Source organism: Gnatocerus cornutus, chromosome 1 (genome assembly GCF_029298725.1).
Source record: "Gnatocerus cornutus isolate USDA-ARS CGAHR chromosome 1, icGnaCorn1.1, whole genome shotgun sequence".
Classification (NCBI taxonomy): Eukaryota; Metazoa; Arthropoda; class Insecta; order Coleoptera; family Tenebrionidae; genus Gnatocerus; species Gnatocerus cornutus.
The window spans coordinates 30992790-31010780 of record NC_142233.1 but is presented as its reverse complement, the minus strand read 5'-3'; the positions used below and the strand labels follow the sequence as shown (position 1 = coordinate 31010780).

The 17991-nt window shown below is 41.1% G+C and overlaps 6 protein-coding genes across 6 annotated transcripts in view; 3 read left to right on the top strand and 3 right to left on the bottom strand.

Moving 5' to 3' along the window:
* Positions 1–13: 13 nt before the first annotated feature.
* On the bottom strand, positions 14–5289 carry spn-E (tudor domain containing 9 protein spindle E). The gene is made up of 15 exons (XM_088036434.1): positions 4897–5289; positions 4686–4844; positions 4416–4637; positions 4164–4367; positions 3944–4117; positions 3694–3896; positions 3492–3649; positions 3276–3442; positions 2895–3228; positions 2720–2847; positions 2063–2667; positions 1873–2014; positions 1594–1824; positions 529–1547; positions 14–481 (listed from the first exon to the last, which is right to left on the bottom strand). The coding sequence occupies exons 1-15, from the start codon at positions 5083–5085 to the stop codon at positions 127–129; spliced, it is 4290 nt and encodes a 1429-aa protein (XP_087892560.1). The 5' UTR covers positions 5086–5289; the 3' UTR covers positions 14–126.
* Positions 5290–5357: 68 nt separating this feature from the next.
* Positions 5358–6415, bottom strand: LOC148181575 (RRP15-like protein). Its single transcript, XM_088049759.1, has 3 exons — positions 6172–6415; positions 5842–6125; positions 5358–5797 (listed from the first exon to the last, which is right to left on the bottom strand). Exons 1-3 carry the CDS (start codon positions 6203–6205, stop codon positions 5399–5401), a joined length of 717 nt encoding a protein of 238 aa, XP_087905885.1. The 5' UTR covers positions 6206–6415; the 3' UTR covers positions 5358–5398.
* Positions 6409–7671, top strand: Task7 (TWIK-related acid-sensitive K[+] channel 7). Its single transcript, XM_088049757.1, has 4 exons — positions 6409–6535; positions 6583–6800; positions 6847–7247; positions 7293–7671. Exons 1-4 carry the CDS (start codon positions 6409–6411, stop codon positions 7573–7575), a joined length of 1029 nt encoding a protein of 342 aa, XP_087905883.1. The 3' UTR covers positions 7576–7671.
* Positions 7672–7808: 137 nt separating this feature from the next.
* Positions 7809–9418, bottom strand: mRpL37 (mitochondrial ribosomal protein L37). The gene is made up of 5 exons (XM_088049756.1): positions 9103–9418; positions 8720–9055; positions 8386–8672; positions 8167–8336; positions 7809–8121 (listed from the first exon to the last, which is right to left on the bottom strand). Exons 1-5 carry the CDS (start codon positions 9276–9278, stop codon positions 7873–7875), a joined length of 1218 nt encoding a protein of 405 aa, XP_087905882.1. The 5' UTR covers positions 9279–9418; the 3' UTR covers positions 7809–7872.
* Positions 9419–9627: 209 nt separating this feature from the next.
* On the top strand, positions 9628–12291 carry Cpsf100 (cleavage and polyadenylation specificity factor subunit 2). Its single transcript, XM_088049752.1, has 7 exons — positions 9628–9910; positions 9959–10470; positions 10517–10928; positions 10974–11129; positions 11180–11451; positions 11499–11921; positions 11982–12291. Exons 1-7 carry the CDS (start codon positions 9762–9764, stop codon positions 12257–12259), a joined length of 2202 nt encoding a protein of 733 aa, XP_087905878.1. The 5' UTR covers positions 9628–9761; the 3' UTR covers positions 12260–12291.
* A 386-nt stretch (positions 12292–12677) lies between these two features.
* The window catches only part of LOC148181570 (protein C-ets-1-like), a 57555-nt gene continuing 52241 nt past the window's right edge, over positions 12678–17991 (top strand). The window contains exons 1-2 of the mRNA XM_088049753.1: positions 12678–12822; positions 15592–15717. Of these exons, the coding sequence (XP_087905879.1) occupies positions 15592–15717 (126 nt within the window). The 5' untranslated portion in view covers positions 12678–12822. The remainder of the gene's footprint in view (positions 12823–15591; positions 15718–17991) is intronic.

Below are 17991 nucleotides of genomic sequence, written 5' to 3'. Positions count from 1 at the left end.
TAATAAGTAATGATGCGGTAGTAATCAGTCATTTATTTAAGAAACATAATCGAATTTCTTTCAGTAAGAAATTAACAATAAACATATAAAGGAAACAAAACGAGATTCATAAAACAAAATTAGAACTTAAACTCGATCTCCTTTGAATGCAGCGAGGTTCTTCCGGTGCTCTTCTCTATGGAGGTGGACTCTTACGTCGCTGACATTGCGGAGAGGCACGCTTCGGCACAGCTCGCAAACAATCTCCCGTTCTTCTGCCAACCTTTTTGCAATCTTCTCCATCTCCTCCAAGTTGCTGTTGGTGGCCATCCTGGCACGTTTCACAGGACTTAAATTAACAAACCAGAGCATAGGCCAAATTTCGTTTTCTTGAGGCGCCTGGTCGATTCTTATAATTTCATTGTCGTCCGATGCTTTGCTCCAAACATCGGCGTATTTTAAAAAGACACGATCCACAGTTTTCTGTCTCATGTGCAACAAGCTAAAAACATGTAACTAAAAAAAATGTAATCACCACACAATTTGTACCTGAAGAGATGTTCTTTAAGCTCCTTTTGCGTGGTGAACAGTTCTGACGGCCCCATGTAACCATCAGAGTCCATAGTGTTAATCGCCTGGTTCATGTAGTACCTCAATTGATTGATTTTGATTATAGTCTCGCTTTGGAGGTCTGTGTCAAGGATGAGTGTTATATCATTCATCGGGAAGTGCGCTTTGTCGGTGTTTTCTCTAGCGCCTAATCCACAAAGAATCGATGCAACTCGACTTCCGTCTTGAGTGAGCTTCGGCTCCATCGTGTGACAGAACAGCAGTGTCATGAGCATGGGAAGTCCCGGAATGCTCGGCATCAGAGTAGTTTGAGACACATTAACAAACGTCCCGCTTGAAGACTGCGACACTGTTCCACCCACCAAAAGTCTGCTGTGCGGATCTTCAGGACTGTCATCAAGCAAAACAGCATTGACTGAATCACCATCCACTCGAACCTTCGCCGAAGCGCTCGCTTGAACCAACCCACATACCCTCATCTCCAAAGGACTGAAAGGTCCTTTGAGAAAAACTACCTCTGTAGCTTCACTAGTGGAAGGTTCCTCGAAATCTGTGTAATTCCGCGCTGTGGTGATTGGTTTGTACAAATTACTAGAGTTATTTGGGTTTTCAGAGCTGAGGATTTTTTGCCGGAGCTCGTTATCCATTTTGGATCGCTGACTCTCCTCGCATTTTTGACCGTATCCTTCATTGATCAGAAACTGGTTGAATGAAACACAGCGTGCGCTTGGGTTTTTTGGGTACAGCTCAAGATGAACGATATTGTCGACGACTGAGTAGACTTTCGCGTTGAGTAAAATGTCTTGAGTTTTTTTCCGGAAGATATTATTAACTTTGTCGCTCCAGATTCCACGAGGATTGACTACGAGGTGGGGCTGGACCCCCGCAAGGACGCAACACATGCCGATGGGGGCAACCTTGCATTCGTCAGTGCTGGGGAGATTATAAAGAAATGTAGTGGGAACTTTCTGGATGTTCCCATAGTCCGTGAATTGAATCTAAAAAAACGGTATAAGAAAAAATCGAAACAAGTTGTTAAGGTACTTGAGCGATTGGCGGTCGTCCTGGTGTTATGTGCAGAACTTTGCACCGATAAAACTTCCCGTCTTCGTGGAACCTTGCGGCGTAAATTTTATTGTTTAATTCGATTTTGTCGTCTGGTCCCACTGGTTCCAGGAAGACTTCGGATCTGTTTAAAGCCGTGAAAATGTTGTTGAGAAGATTACGAGTTTCCTCGTTCCAGTTCTGGCAGTAAAAATGACCAGCGTCCACCACCTACCAGAAATTTGTCAAACAAGAACGGAAAGTGAGCTAATGTCTTACATGAGTAACCACAACGGTGACATATTCCAAGTCGAGTGAAGGCAGCGGCGAATACGCAATCTCCGAGAAACAATTCACCTCTTCCTTCACCACTGCATGTTTTTCCTCCGTCGAATTAGCAAACGCCCACGCCTTCGAGTCCCTAAAACACGCCTTTAACTTCACCCCTCAACCAACTAGAGTGCCTTACGGTAAAATGTTAAGTCGGAACGGAATATTCAATTGTCTTTTTCTGATTGCTTCATAGACATCCATGGATATATTCCCCTGAATCGTTGTAATATACTGTCTCCCATCAACAGTCACTTTTTCCGGTTGTGCGATATTCTTATACTCCACAAAAATCTTAGTACACTGCGGATCAAACCCAAACTGAACATTGGGATTGTTTTCCGATTGCATCAACTGCTTCATCTGTCTAACGTAGATCTGACCTGGTTGGTTACATTTCATGTTTGTGAAATAAACAGTGTTGAAAGGATCCCGACCGTTCAGAATTTTTACAGCCTCTCTCGCGTCGACTTTGCCGTAATCAGCAGAGCGAACGAAGAAATTGGGGTAGAAAGCACCGCAGATGATGACTTTTAACACCGTCGGCTTCTCCGTAGGTGATAGCTGAACTCGATCCACCCCGACGGCTTTCTCAATACCGAATCTCTTCAAACGGTTGTTGATTTCGCGAATTAAGATATCCCATTCGCGAAGACCTTTGAGGTTGACAAAGTTGGTTTTACACCAGGCGTATTCTTCGTTGTGGGTACGAAAAACGTGCTCTCGTTTGGCATTCAACCAGACCTACACAGGGGGAATATGAAAAATACAGTTTTACGCAAGATAAACAACTTACGTTGTACAAATTCAAGAAGATCATGAAGTCGCTGCAGGACCCGTCAGCCCACAGCAACTTCTTCCTGTAGCACTTGAATCTGTCGTGGAAATTCTGCACGAAAACGTTTCTTGTCATGGCCCCCGCGGCTAAAAAACACCGATTAAACAAAGTTAAACGTAAGAAGACCACCCACCCATGATGACAGTCTCTTCAAGACAACTGAACATGTGTCCCAGGAGAATCAGCTTCGATAGTCGAATATCGATAGGAAGCGAACCCATGACCCGCCCTATAAAAGTAATATCGCCATCGGCGGGTGTCTCATGCCCCCTGCAAGTCATAAAAAGCGCCCCCACTTCTTTTAACTTCCAAATACATGTCTGGACGTCTTTTAAATTGGGTGGGCTGAGAGCTAACGAAAGGACGTTCTTGGGGGTGTCGTTCAAGTCAAGAAGTTTCATGTACAAAATAACGTTTTCCAAGGGGGCGCGCTGCAATTCCGGAAGAGTGTTTTCTTGCATTTCGAACTGGAAAATAAAAATTAGTATCGGGATTGGAAAAGAAGAAAACTGACCTCGTAGAAGGCGCATGGGACAAGACGGTAGACCCTGCCACTGGAAACACGTCCCACTCGTCCTGCTCTCTGCATGCAATTGTTTTTGGAGGCCCATTGGAGACTCAATGTGGAGAATTTGGTAAGTTCGTTCATTACCATGATTTTGGTAAGACAAAAGTCGATAACTGGAGAAAAAAAAAAGTACAACTCGACCGTGGATATTAAAAATCGTACCGTATTTCACATCAGGGACTGTGACGGAGCTCTCTGCAATGTTCGTCGACAGAATTATCTTCCTGATTCCCAGTTTAGGCCTCTGGAAGACTTTCCCCATATGTTCGTTCGACAAGGAGGAATGCAGCGGAATGACTTCCCAAACCGGGCCTGCAATTCTACGCAAAAGATTACTCTAATTTCCTCGATTTCACTTATTTACCGGTCATTTTGTTGTTGCGATAAGATTTTGTGCATTTCTTCAATTTCGTGAAAACCTGGTAAGAATACCAGGACGCTACCAGTGGGGAGGTTTCCTCCTCTTCCTTCTTTTTCGTCCAAATCGTCGAAAATCTTTACAAGTTTAAGACACATTTCGTACTGCTCGGGGCAAATGTAAGGTTCGTCGACCTTGAACTCCATTTTCTTAAAAAAGAAGAATGTTGAAATAGAAAACGATAAAAAAAAAGTACCAAAGTCGAGCTAGGGGCGAACTGTTCTATGTAGTAGATGTTGGTATCATATTCGCTCTTTTTGTTGACGCGGAGAATTGGAGCCGGCAAGTAGTTGTCAGGATTGTTCCTTGAGATACTCCGGAAGTAATAAGCGAAGTCATCAGCTTCCATAGTAGCAGACATAAGTACCACCTAATAAAACATACAGAGTGATTGCTAAAAGATTAGTTTTTCTTACTTTCACAGACGGAGAGTTGGTAAACAAATACTTCCTCACGACCAGTAAGAGAAAATCAAGAGACTTGTTTCTCTCATGGACCTCGTCAATCAAAATGTGCGTGTATTTATTTAAGTTTTTCTGTGAAATGAGCTTTTGGAGAAGCACTTCCGTGGTCATGTACGTCAAGATTACATCCTCTTCCACTTTTTTATCCAGACCAACCTAAGAAAAAAAAACTTAAAAAAAGAAACTTTGTTAGGAATGTCTTACTTGGTAACCACACACGGTTCCAATAGCCCAACCTCTTTCCTCGCAAACTCTTTGTGCGATGTTGATGGCCGCGATTCTTCTAGGTTGAGTCACCACAATGTTACAAGGCGAATTATTCGCTTTGCAGTTATCTATGACGTACTGAGGTACTTGCGTGGTTTTGCCACAACCTGTTGGTCCATCAATTATTATAACAGAGTTAGTGCTGAGCATGTCCAGAATCTTGAAAAATAAAAGTTAAGACATTCAAAGTTGAATCTCTTCTCTTACTTTAGATTTAAAAGAGTCAATTGGTAACTCTGATTTATAGTAGTTGTCAAAGTTATACTTGGTAAAAGCGGCAGGAACTGAAACAAGTTGTAAAATCTCTGAGCCAAGAATGGACTCTTCATGGCCGTCGTCGATGTCGGTGAGGCCATCAGTATTATCCTGAAAACACATGTAAAGCGTTTTACATAAAATCATTTAGAATCAAGTTAACCTGATTGGCTGCAAAGTATGTTTCAAACTCCTTCTTAACATATTCTTCACGTTCGTTATCAGAATCTTCGTCGGAAAAACTGTCTCTCTCACTGCCGGAGTCGTTGATTTCAATGGCTCCATTAACTGTGCCCTTCATAGGAACAGGCTGAAGCCTACCACTTAGTAAGTCTGCCAGAAGGTCCCCCATGCTTGTTCAACCAACTTTAATTTCAAATTGCATACAGTACGGCTCTGTATTGTAACAAAGTACAAAAAGTTTTTACAGACACTTGACACAGTTTTAATCTTAAAAAACTGCAAATTATACAATCTAAATTAAATCTGGTGGTCGCACTCACACATTGCAAAACATACACAAACATTACCAACATCACGAATACATAACTAACCAAATTGTGTTTGTACCAACATTGACAACTAAAACTCCCAAGATTTAAATTATTAAAATAAGACAAGAGATTATGAAATATTAAAGTTTATTTTACATGTGTATAACTCTCTCAATCAGACTCCATTTCAACTTCCTGCTCCTCTTCTTCGTCCTCCTCCACTTCTTTATCCCAGTCTTTCATTCTAGCCCCCATCATAAAATCGTCTCTTAACACACTCCACGTCGATTCTTTTTTTGCCGGTTCTTTACTCGTCTCTTCAACATTCTGCGACTTTTCTCCCATTAACACATCCAAAAACGCTCTCTTGTCGATGCTCTTCAAAACTTTCTCTTTTTGTACCTCCAGTGGTCCAGCTTCATTCAATTTTTTACTGATGTCTTTCTGTTGCATTTTAACTGCGTTAAACAACTGTACCACGCCTCTGGTTGCAATTTTTGCCAAGGTCCTCTCTCTGTCTCGTTCCAAAACTTTGGGTTTCACGCGTAAACTGGGAATTTCTTGTTTCCTCTAAAAAAAAAAGTAAAGTTGTCTTTATGTAGTTCATTTAGTACCTTTTTTGTCCGTTGGGGTTCTTCAACTTCCTCTACAACTTCAATCTTCTCCTCTTTGACCTCACCGTCGGCGGTAGCGACTTCAAAACCCGCCGATTTCGTTTTAGTCTTTTTAACATCAGTGAGCTTTTTCGCCTTTGACAAAACAAGTGTCTTTTTCCCTTTGGGTTTGTTAGTTTTTAGGATTTTGGCGATGGAATCGGCCCAACCAACGTTGGAGTCCCCTTCAGCCTCGTCAGAAGAGAGGTTATGTTCATCTTCATCGCTGGTAGCGCTGTCGGACTCTAAAAGACGTTTTTTTATTTAAAATAAAAAAGTTTGGTTAATTACCGTGAGTTTCTACAACTTTAGCCATAATCGTCATATTTTCAAACAAGAGAAAAACACTTCATGTTTTCAAAACAACTTTATAGGTTAGAAAGCGTGGTGGATTTTTGACGTTTCTAGGGATTTTGTTGTTGAAACCATCTGAGCCCAGCCTGCCGACGGCCAGCGTCCCGAGCGTCGACCCAAATTCGAATCGATTTTATTTATCCCTTATTAAAATAGCAATTAGTTCGTGGCGCAATGAAAAGACAAAATGTTCGCACTTTATCACTCGTTGTTTGCACATTTACGTATCTGCTAATCGGTGCCGCCGTTTTCGACGCACTGGAATCGAAAGAAGAAAGCAGAAGAGACGAGTTACTCAAAAGTGGGAATTTCGGTTATTAACCTTTGCATTCTAATTTTTTTGTGCAGTATCCACAGGCGCTCTCAAGAGTAAATATAACATATCAGAAGATGACTACAAAATGATTGAACTTGTGATTACTGAGTACAAACCGCATAAAGCCGGGCCCCAATGGAAATTCGCTGGGGCCTTTTATTTTGCTACTGTGGTATTGGCGATGATTGGATATGGGCACTCCACGCCGGTAACAGCCGGGGGGAAAGCTTTTTGCATGGGTTACGCCATGGTACTGTATCGCACCCCCGGAACTTGTGTCAGTGTTGTTTTTTCAGGTCGGGATTCCCCTGGGACTTGTCATGTTCCAGAGCATCGGTGAGCGGCTTAACAAGTTTGCTTCCGTTGTAATAAGACAAATTAAAAAATACCTTCATTGTAAAAAAATAGAGGCAACTGAAATGAACCTGATGTTCGCAACCGGAATGTTATCTTCCATTATAATCACTACGGGGGCTGCCGTTTTTTCTAGATACGAAGGTTGGACGTATTTCGACAGTTTTTACTATTGCTTCGTCACTTTGACCACCATCGGTTTCGGCGATTACGTCGCATTACAAAACGACAATGCCCTCAAAGACAAACCAGGCTACGTGGCTCTAAGTTTAGTTTTTATTCTATTTGGGTTGGCAGTCGTGGCTGCCAGCATCAATCTACTCGTATTACGATTCATGACAATGTAAGTTACACTATTGTGGTAAAAAAGTACATTTTTTTCTTTCAGGAACGCTGAAGACATCCGTCGCGACGACCAAGACCTCCAATCGTCGTCTCACCACGTCTTGACCCTTGATGGCGAAGTAATGGCAGTCAACGGCAAACTTCTCGCCGGACACAACTACATGGGCGTCGGAGATACCTCGGAAATTGATCAAATGTCAGTTTGTTCTTGCAATTGCTTAGGTTTGAACCACGTGGATAATCAAGAATGGTTGTTGGATACGAGCTATCACCCCTCCCATACTGTCTTGGCTTCCAGTTTGAAAATCAAAAGAGCTTCTGTGTGACATTGTAGGCAAAAATACAGCTTGGAGTAAGTTGGCAATACTGAAAACGCCGGTTGAAGAAGTAGGGCTCCCCTTTCTATACAGTGTGATTCCTCTAAGTGTTTTCCAGTACCTCATTGTTGTAACTTTGTTTTTGGAAAGTTTAGACTCGATGTCGTAAAATTGGTTGAAATATCAACTGTTTTGTTGGCAACCTTGTGTTAGGTAACCCAAATTAGTTCAATCAACAAAACTCAGTGTTGTAATTCTATCAATGTTTTTTACAAGATGTGCCAAACTTTTATAAATTTATAATAATTAAACGTTATTATAAAAAGCATTCAAATGTTGAACCACCTCACTATTATACCCTTCTAAAACAGGCCTGCCAACTTTGTAGGAACAATTTTCAAACAACGCGATCCTGGGGCTCTGGTACCAAACATTTTTGACTGCTCCATCTTCCAAGTTCAGGGTATTCAACTGAAGAACACCAAAATGGAATAATTTTCCGTTAGTTTGGACACACTGAACTGTGACTGGCTTGGATAAAACTTGAACATCATTCTAAAAAAAATAATTAAACTAAAGACGGTTTTGGATCCGTTTTACCCCGAATTTCTCCTTAGCGTACGATGCCGCCACCGTGAAAGTCTTCAAAAGAGAACGACCGAAAATTTGGGGCTCAGTCACCGGCTCCCCGTACAAATTTCTGATTTCGGTGTCTACACACGGGACGAAAATTGTGTGGGGGTGCGACTTTGCAAATTTTAAGTTAATAGCTACAAATTCAAACTTGTAATAAATTTTAAAAAAATGGGGAAAACTTACGGTAAACTCCCCGAATTTCGTAAATATTCTCTTTATTCAGTGTAATTGTGGGCTTGATGGGGGAAATATTTGGTAATTCGAGACTGCTTGTCGGCGCATCTGTGATGGGGCCCAACGGCTTTAAGGAAGACATAAGAGTGTCCCCTGTCAGTTCAAACTGCACCAAGTGCCCCGATTTTTCGAAATTGTATGAAAAATGAGTGTCGTGGGTAATGAAGCGTTGCTTAACTATTTCAAAATCGCTTGTATTCTCAATAAATTGTAACAAATTCTGAAGAAGCAGTTTTCTACAAAAAAAAATGATAAAAAAAATTATGACTACAAGAAAACTTACATAACTCTAGCTTGAGATATGCCATACGTCCTTGGAAAATTGAACATGGGTCTCTCCGGATCTTTAATTTTCGGCAACTTGACTTGTTCCGCGTCAAACACATGAGCCCCCAGAATTATGTCCTTCACTCTTTTATTAATTTTCTTGGTGCTTTCTAAGGATAAACTGTCAGGTAGACCCTGCTTGACCTCCACTGCGTTTGTCAAGATTTTGGCTTGTGCTAAACCCTCTAAAAGCACGTTGTTGTCTCTGTACGTCAAAAGAGGCCTATCATGCCAGTTAGGGTGTGTGTTGTCAAAGGCTACAGGTGTAGGCATAAGTCCCACAATATCCAACCTAAATAAAAAAAACGTAAAACAAAGTTATACAAAATCAATTATTACTTCATAGGCTCTCGTTTTGGTGTGAGAAAATCTTTGGCTGTCGCGAGAGGAATACCCTTTTCTTGTAACTTCTTATCAAGACCTGTGTTTTCCACTTTGCGGGCACTTTGAACCGCCCATAGTTTTTTGAAGTGCCAACCGATGTGTTGCTTGCATAATTGGCAGGATAATCGCATTTTTCTTTGATTTTTTAGGAAATGGAATCAGACCTAACCTACAAAAACCTGACAGTGGTCAGGTGCCGCATAACCTCACAACGAAAAAATGATTTTGTGTTGTTTATCGCAATATTTGTGTTATGGGTGGCTACTGGCTAGGAAGAAAAGTTTTTGATCGTTTTTAACATATATATCTTCTATTATATGTGTTTTTATTTATTTCTTAACAGAAATATGTATTTTTATGCAACCAATAATACAGAGGTGAATACTTAGTGGTAGCAAATAACTTTTTTTATGCAGCCAACAGCACAGACCTAAATAACTGGTGGTAACAATCCACGTAACTATTTAGGGAGATAACTTTCAAATCTTTTAAAACGTAAAAATCCCCAGAATTAACCTCTGGCATCTGGGATACGATGCACTTCTAGCTAAATTTGCTCAAAAAAACAAGTTAAACCTAGATTTGCCCCCCGAATATGTTAGATTAGTTAAACTATGACTTCTATCATCAAATTACAAGCCCTTTCGGGGGCTATGGACGAGTCGCCCCCTTGCTACGTCCTCCAAGTGGACGAGGTTCGAATCCTTTTGGATTGTGGCTGGGATGAACGCTTCGATATGGAAATAATCAAAGAACTACGAAGGTATAGATAGTTTCAGTTCTGACCCTTCAATTCCACTTTTTCTTTCAGACATGTTCATACAATAGACGCGGTGTTGTTGTCGTACCCCGACGTGGCCCACTTGGGGGCTCTTCCTTACGTTATTGGAAAACTTGGACTGAACTGCCCTATTTACGCCACCATCCCCGTGTACAAAATGGGGCAAATGTTTATGTATGACCTGTACCAGTCTCATCATAACATGGAAGATTTTGATTTGTTTTCTTTGGACGATGTAGACGCGACTTTTGAGAAAATTATTCAATTAAAGTACAATCAAAGTGTTCCTTTAAAGGGGAAAGGATATGGCTTGACCATCACCCCTTTACCTGCAGGGCACATGATTGGCGGAACAATTTGGAAAATCATGAAAGTTGGAGAGGAAGACATTATCTATGCTAATGATTTTAACCACAAAAAAGAAAGACATTTAAATGGGTGCGAATTAGAGAAACTCCAAAGACCTTCATTGTTTATAATCGATGCTTTTAACGCCACGTACCAGCAGGCGCGGCGGAGAGCCCGAGACGAAAAACTAATGAGTAAGACCACAATTGTACCAAAAACCCGCTAAATTTTCCATTTCAGCCAACATTTTACAGACGCTCCGCAATAACGGAAACGTTTTGGTGGCTGTAGATACAGCCGGTCGTGTTTTAGAACTAGCGCACATGTTGGACCAACTCTGGAGAAACAAGGAATCGGGACTTTTAGCCTACTCCTTGGCGCTCTTGAATAATGTTAGTTACAACGTCGTCGAGTTTGCGAAGTCTCAGATAGAATGGATGAGCGATAAGCTAATGCGGAGTTTTGAGGGGGCCCGCAATAACCCTTTCCAATTCAAACATTTACAATTATGTCATAGTTTAGTAGAGCTACAAAAAGTCCCCAGTCCTAAAGTGGTTCTGGCGAGCTCGCCTGATATGGAAAGCGGGTTCTCCCGGGAGCTGTTTCTACAATGGTGCTCAAATCCTAACAACAGTATTATCATTACCACAAGGTAGAATTCACAGATGGTCTTAAAGGCTCTAAAATTTGGTTGTAGGACGTCCCCAGGGACCTTGGCCCGAGATTTGATCGACAATGGGGGCAACAGACCCATTGATTTAGTGATAAAAAGACGTGTAAAGTTAGAAGGAAGAGAACTAGAAGAGTACCAGAAGAGTCAAAGGGATAAACGGGATGAAAACGCAAACAAAGAGTAAGTGGTAGAGGAGTTGGTAACACTGTCACTGTTTAATTGTACCATAGTGAGGAGTCGGACTCCGATGATGATATCGAAATGAGCGTCATCTCCAAAGGGCGCCACGACATTGTGATCAAGCAGGAGGGCAAACAATCTGGAGGGTTCTTTAAAGTCACTAAGAAACAGTACCCTATTTATCCTTTCCACGAGGAGAAAATCAAATGTGATGAATACGGCGAGATTATCAGACCTGAAGACTACAAACTTGCCGAACTCGCTCCTGAAGGAGAAGACAACAAGGAGAACGTCGTCATCAAAAAAGAAGAAGAGGATTTTCGTAAATATCTCACTTATTTTGACTTATAATTGTTCAATTTCTTTCAGCTGAAGTAATAGAAGCCCCCTCTAAATGCATAATACTGAATCGCACAGTCCAAGTGAATTGTCAAGTGCAGTATATAGACTTTGAAGGGCGCTCCGACGGGGAATCCCTGATGAAGATCTTGTCCCAGTTGCGACCACGACGAGTTATGATAGTGAGGGGCTCCCCTGAGAGTACCGCAACGATGCAAAACCACTGTCAGGAGAATCTAGAAGCGAGGGTGTTTGCCCCCTACAAGGGCGAAATCGTGGACGCCACCACAGAAACTCATATTTACCAAGTCCGTCTAACTGACGCTTTAGTGTCGCAGTTGAACTTCCAGAAAGCCAAAGAAGCAGAAGTCGCGTGGGTCAACGCGCAGATTGTGTTCCGCGAGGGACAACTGGACGCTAGACGCATGAATGTGGATAACGAACCCATGGATGGTAAGAAGTGGTCTACACTAGAGTAGGTTTTCTATATTTTTTTAATTGTTTTCTATGTAGTGGACGAAGACGACACGAAGATCCTCACCTTGGAACCTTACCCGACCAGCGTCCCCCACGACACTGTCTTCGTGAACGAGTTGAAGCTCTCAGAGTTCAAACAAGTGTTGGCGAAAAGCAACATAACGTCGGAGTTCTCTGGGGGCGTCTTGTGGTGCTCCAACGGAACTCTGGCGATCCGGAGGGTGGAATCAGGCAGGGTCATTTTGGAGGGATGCATTTCCGAGGACTACTACAAAGTGAAAGAACTCTTGTATGAACAGTACGCGATACTGTAACGTGTTGATTTTTATATAAAAAGTTTTCTATGCTTCTGTTGATTTTTTCTCCTTGGTCTGACTTCCCCCTCCAATTCCAAGTGACTTAACTTAAGCTACCGATCTGTCAAATCTGACATTTATTGGACAATAATAACGCGATAAATTGCCTAGCAACGACCGCTCATCCCAGTCCTTCCCATGCATAAGCAATTTTCCTTCTCTGTCTAGGTGGTACAACCATGAGGGTTGTGATTTTTACCGCTTGTGGGTCAGTTGCCGTTCGGACTTTGTGAACAATACCTCGACATTTCGTCCACAAAAAGGGTCCCAACAAGCTAATATTAGCACTCGAGGCGGCGGCGAGCCAATGACAACAGCGGCTTCCCCACTCTTACTCAATTCATTCAGTTATCTTTTGGCTGAGCATCATCGGCTATCTCTTTTTACTTGTGTACAGTAGATGGTACAGAAAGTGTGGTGTCGTTGTGTTTTCTGTTTTTCTGTGTTTTTCTCGTGAAAAAACGTGCGAAAAGTCAGTGGAAAGCGTCGCAACGGAGGACACTAGGTCCATCGAGACGAAAGTAAGTCGTTGGCGGCGGGGCTTCGGGGGAGGAGAGGCGTAGTGTGTTTTAAAGCAAGTCAGCATTTATATTTGCGAAGTAGAGAAATGCGAGAGGGTGTTATAGAACACGGAGATCTTGGCTTTTGCGTGATAAATTGATAACAGATAGCGTGGATTTAAGTGGAGATAATATTTTTGGCATCTGTGGCCAGCGAGATGATTTATTTTTGTAAAAACATGTCGATTCCGCGTAAGTTTTGTTTGATTTAGCGCCAAAAAAACATTGTTGATACGAAAAGGGTTTACGAGCTTTGATAAACGATGCTCAGTGAACCATACTGGCGTTACTTCGAAAACAATACTTTTACGGCTGTAATTATCTCCGTCGTAATAACTCGAATTCCAAAAACCTAACGACTTGCACGACAAAGTGCATATTAATGGAGACATCCAAATGCGATGCAATCGATTTGCCATTTAAATCCGTGCTAAATATGCAGAAGAGGCCCCAATGAAACGACAAAGCTGCCTTGAACCATAAACGCTACACCTGCGAGAACAACAGGTTGCGAGGGTAGCAACAGGGGCGCAGATTTCAGGTCCCCCTGTGTACAATTTCCGATCATTACATCTAATTAGAGGGAGGAACGCCTCTCTCCCGAACCACTCAAAGAGAATAATTATGTCATTGCACTATACCGAGTGTCCCAATGTTTTTGTTTACTGTTTTAGCTTATGTAACCACAATAAGGTCAAACGAAAAATCATTTGATTGAAGATTCCGGAGAGCTTTTGTGCCGACGACTATAACAAATCGAACATTGTACTGGTTTGACCATGATTGACTAGCTATTTTATGGATGTGTGTTCGCAGCAATGAGAAAAATGGTTAGAGCACAATGTTGCAACACGTTTGAGTTCATAAAAATGGGCGATTATTTGATAAAAGTGTGTAACTATCGTACTTAAAGAGAGTTATATCAACACGACACAAATGAGGATATAAAACCTTACAAATGTCGGGTACTAATAAAACGAAAATGAAAGCGGAAGTCTTTCAAATTACACGCTGAATGCAGTAAAAACGAGTTAGTTGGCTTTGAACTTTTTACATGTTGGTACTCCCGTACATATCAATTCGTGCTGACCTCAAAATGTCAAGCGAGCAGGGTTGCCAACGCTTTTTACACTTTAAAAGATGTTTTTGTGTCACGAAACGCACTGAAATTGAAAAAAATAGTTAATTTTGATATCATTTTCGGGTTAATCGATCAACTGCACGATAACTTTGTCTAATGACGTCACCGAATCTGATAGTCGACGCATTACATCAAAATTTATTTTTTTAATTAGTCATTGACAAACAGCGCCCCAAAAACCCGAATTCGAAGTAGCCTGCGTTCCCATCACTAATATGTCTTAAACTCTCATTAGTGCAATCTAAATTAAAATGTGCTTTTAACTATGATTTAACAAACAATGTGCTGAATTAGTAATTAATTCGTTGTCCGGAAGCGTACTTTTGTCAAATGCACATTTCCGTTTACTGTAACAAATTTAAGAGAGATTTTGGGTCGTGACAATGCGTTATCATTATCAGAAATCAGACTATTGTTCTAATGATACGTAGTAGAATTGTACAGAATTACTCAGGTTCATGTTTCTAATTTCGGAGGGTGGAACAGAGAGCCCGGCTCTGTGATCTTATTTCACATTACATGTGGTCCGGGACTCCAACGTAAACTGTGGGTATCTGGGGAAGGGAAAATGAGAGATAAATTTCTTTGGAATTGATAATAAACACGTTGTATAAGACTCTTGGAATTATCCGGCTCGAGGGACCATTTATTTTAGTCCAACAATTGAGACGCATTATCCTTTTATCCCAAGGAAAGTTCCCAGGGTGATCTGAATCTCAAGGGACAAGTTCAATATCCTATTAAAAAAATTCGTATTTACGTAGGCAATGTAGCGGATTTATTCATGCAGCTAATTTTTCTCGAATTTATATTATGGGAGTAGGTCAAGATTCGAATTTGGCAGTAACAACGAAGAAGCTATTTTACATCCCTCTAATTACAAAACCACTTCATATTAGTACGATAACACGCAAAATAACAAAGGAAAAATTCAGTCGTTGATTGTTTGGAATTTGAATTGTGTTAATACTTTTGTTTGTTCGATATGCAAATCTGGCATTGTTGCCTTCTTATAGTTCGAAATGTCAAAATCAGTTCTACCAACCTCTCGTATGATATAAAGCCTACTAGACGCCATTTTAGTAATAATCTAAAAGTGATTGTTTCTATTTTTGGCCAATCTTGGCCTTTACACGCTCTGGCTAAATATTTACACCCAGAAAACTAGATTTTGCTCATTGCTCCACAATCCACGTACAAAGACTCAATTTTTGTGCCACTTCCCAAATTCTCCGAGACAAACACTTACATAACCCTAACGCCCCCTTACCTCTCCCGGTGTTTATTTACACCTGGTTTTGGCACAATCTCCGACATACTCCACATCGCATAATCCCCAACGACTTTGATGCATTTCGATTATATTTAGATCTTGATTTCTCGGTATCCATAACCGGCGCCCCTCGAGCCCCCTTGCATTGATTTGAATTGCAATGAGTTTGCTTTGACGCCAGAGGTCTCGATGCGTGTCTGGCCTACAAATTTCGTTTTGGGGTTGTTTCACCTTGAAAATAGGGTGTGGGAATTCGGGGGCGAGCTCTGCGGACCACCTGTTGCTGCAGATTGAGTTACGGTACATGTTGTTGCAGATGGACATGGACTACATGGATGGGAACTACGACTATGATGTTGAGAACGAGGATTTTTACGAAGTCAGCGTGCCGGCCAAAGGGCAGAAGCGGAGGGTCACTTTCAAACAGCAAGTCTCCACAAAGGTGAATAACGATTGTTGTTTTTTTCGTGTTTCTTTCTCACATGGAAGCCCCAAAAGACAGGTTGATATCACTGTTTGAAATGGGCGCACTTCCTGTCTTCAGTCGGTGAGACGCTCCGGCTCCATCTTCCGGTGCCGAATTAAAACGGTCGAGTGCACGCCGTGATTAGGCTTAATTATCGTCTAAGGGTTGGGGTGCTAACTGAGACGAAACAAACGTGTGCAGTTGGCTGGGTGTAGACAGTTGAATATACTCTGTTTACTTGATTTTTAATGAGACAATGAGGGGATTTCCGACAAATCCATCTAAATTTTTTTTGGGGCCACGTCGTGGTAATCGAGAAATAGCGTTTTTAGAGTTATTCTTTGAACTTTGAGTTTTCCTCCAACCATCAGCAAAGAAAAATGCTAATTACAACACGTAGTAGAATTCCTAAAGATAAATGAAGAATGCGATAGTCTTTTTTTGTTGAAGTTGTAGCTTGGGAAAAAGTAAAAAATAGTTCTGTCGGTGATTTAATGACATCAGAATTTTAATCTTATCTGAAGTGGGTGCGATCGCAAAGAGTGGATTATATTCGTGAGATTAAAAGAATTTGGCCTGTAATCCCTTTTGCGCACGAAATCTACAAGCTCAAGATATTACGACTTTAATTCTGACAACTTTAAGTAGCGGGTGGTAGCACTGATGTGATTTAACTGTCAAATGATGACAGGCAGAGCTGCCAACGCAACTGGGGCTCTAAAGGCTGTTTTATTTAATTGTATTTCAGATTAGTTGCTGAAAAATGGAAAATAAATCTTTGTCTCTGTTATCTCTGTGAGATCTCAATTAAAAAATAAGTAAATACAGATAACAATAGGGTTATAAATTATCTTTTCTTATCACTTTCACGGTATTATTTTTGGATCAAATTGCAAAGAGCTGATGCTGTGATAATTCTCCAGTGTCACCAACATAAATAAACTCCAAGCCTCTCAAGAGTGTCACATCGATGATTACAACCCTTTCCACTCGATAAAAATAACAATTAAAGACTTCAATTTCGGAAGCACCGGAAATCCAGCTCGTTCTTAAGGTGTCAACATAGAAATATCGGAGGCATTATCCTCTTCACCCAATCCGGAAGCGTTGAACACGTGGAATAAGAAAGACGCCGCGCTAGGAATTCTAATGACTCAAAAAGAACAAAACTTGAAAAGACAACGTTTTTTTCTCAACTCTTTTTCCAAGTGACACCTGAATCTGTATTTCGTTATAATTACATAGGGATTCTTCGACATCCGGTGCGTGATAGCATCGCTTCCGTTAAGGACACGTCGATTTTCACGGGGGATTACTTCTGGTGACGCAAACGGCCCGCGACGGACAACAATTATTTTAACTTCTATTTTAGAATCTAAATCCACAATTTACGTAAGACTTTCAAAACCTTGCAAACCATGAAATTGGTCGCAAAACAAATTCACCTTCGGACTATTGCTAATGGACGACGAGTTTTATTTTTTTTTTGTGTCGCGGTGATATGTAGCTAATTAAAATCGTAAAAGTGATTGGATTTAACGGTGATCTGATACGGATAACGAATGCTTATTAATAGATAGGGAAAAGGATCCGAGAAGTGGAGGGAAATTACGAAAATAAAGCTAGGCCAATGTCATGAATTCACAGAGTGTTACAGATCGAATTAAAATAATCCGAGCTTGTTTAAAAAGAGAGAAACTTTAAGCTCCTATAATAAACAGCGGAATAGTTGAGCCACACATCAGAAAAGAACCCGAAAATCGACAGATTCAAAGAAATTTTGAAGGCATGGTTGGTAGCACCAATTGCCAATGACATCAGTTATCTTGTGTCGACAAGATGCATATGATTTAATGGAAAGATGGTTATAATTCCGTGGAATGTCTTTAATAGAGTTGATGCCACATAAAACAGCCATAACATTGTCTAATGCTCGTCTGTCATCCGATTCCGCGGAAAACCGTCTTCTTGAAACCTGAATCGTGTCTCTCCTGCGCAAAACCGTAGTCTTTTCCATGTCCATTCATTCAGAAACAGAATTTATCAAGTGATTATAAAACAATTTACGTTCCATGTGCCAAGCAGTGAATGTTGACTCCTGGTAAAGCAATAAGTTGTCTGTTAGTTGCGCCATCACATGAATACAAAAAGCAACAATTTATTCATAAAATGAGTTACAGTCGTGCATTGCGAGTAGGCACCAAGAACAAATACGAGGTGGGGTCGATACACTTGAAATTTGCAAGCCCC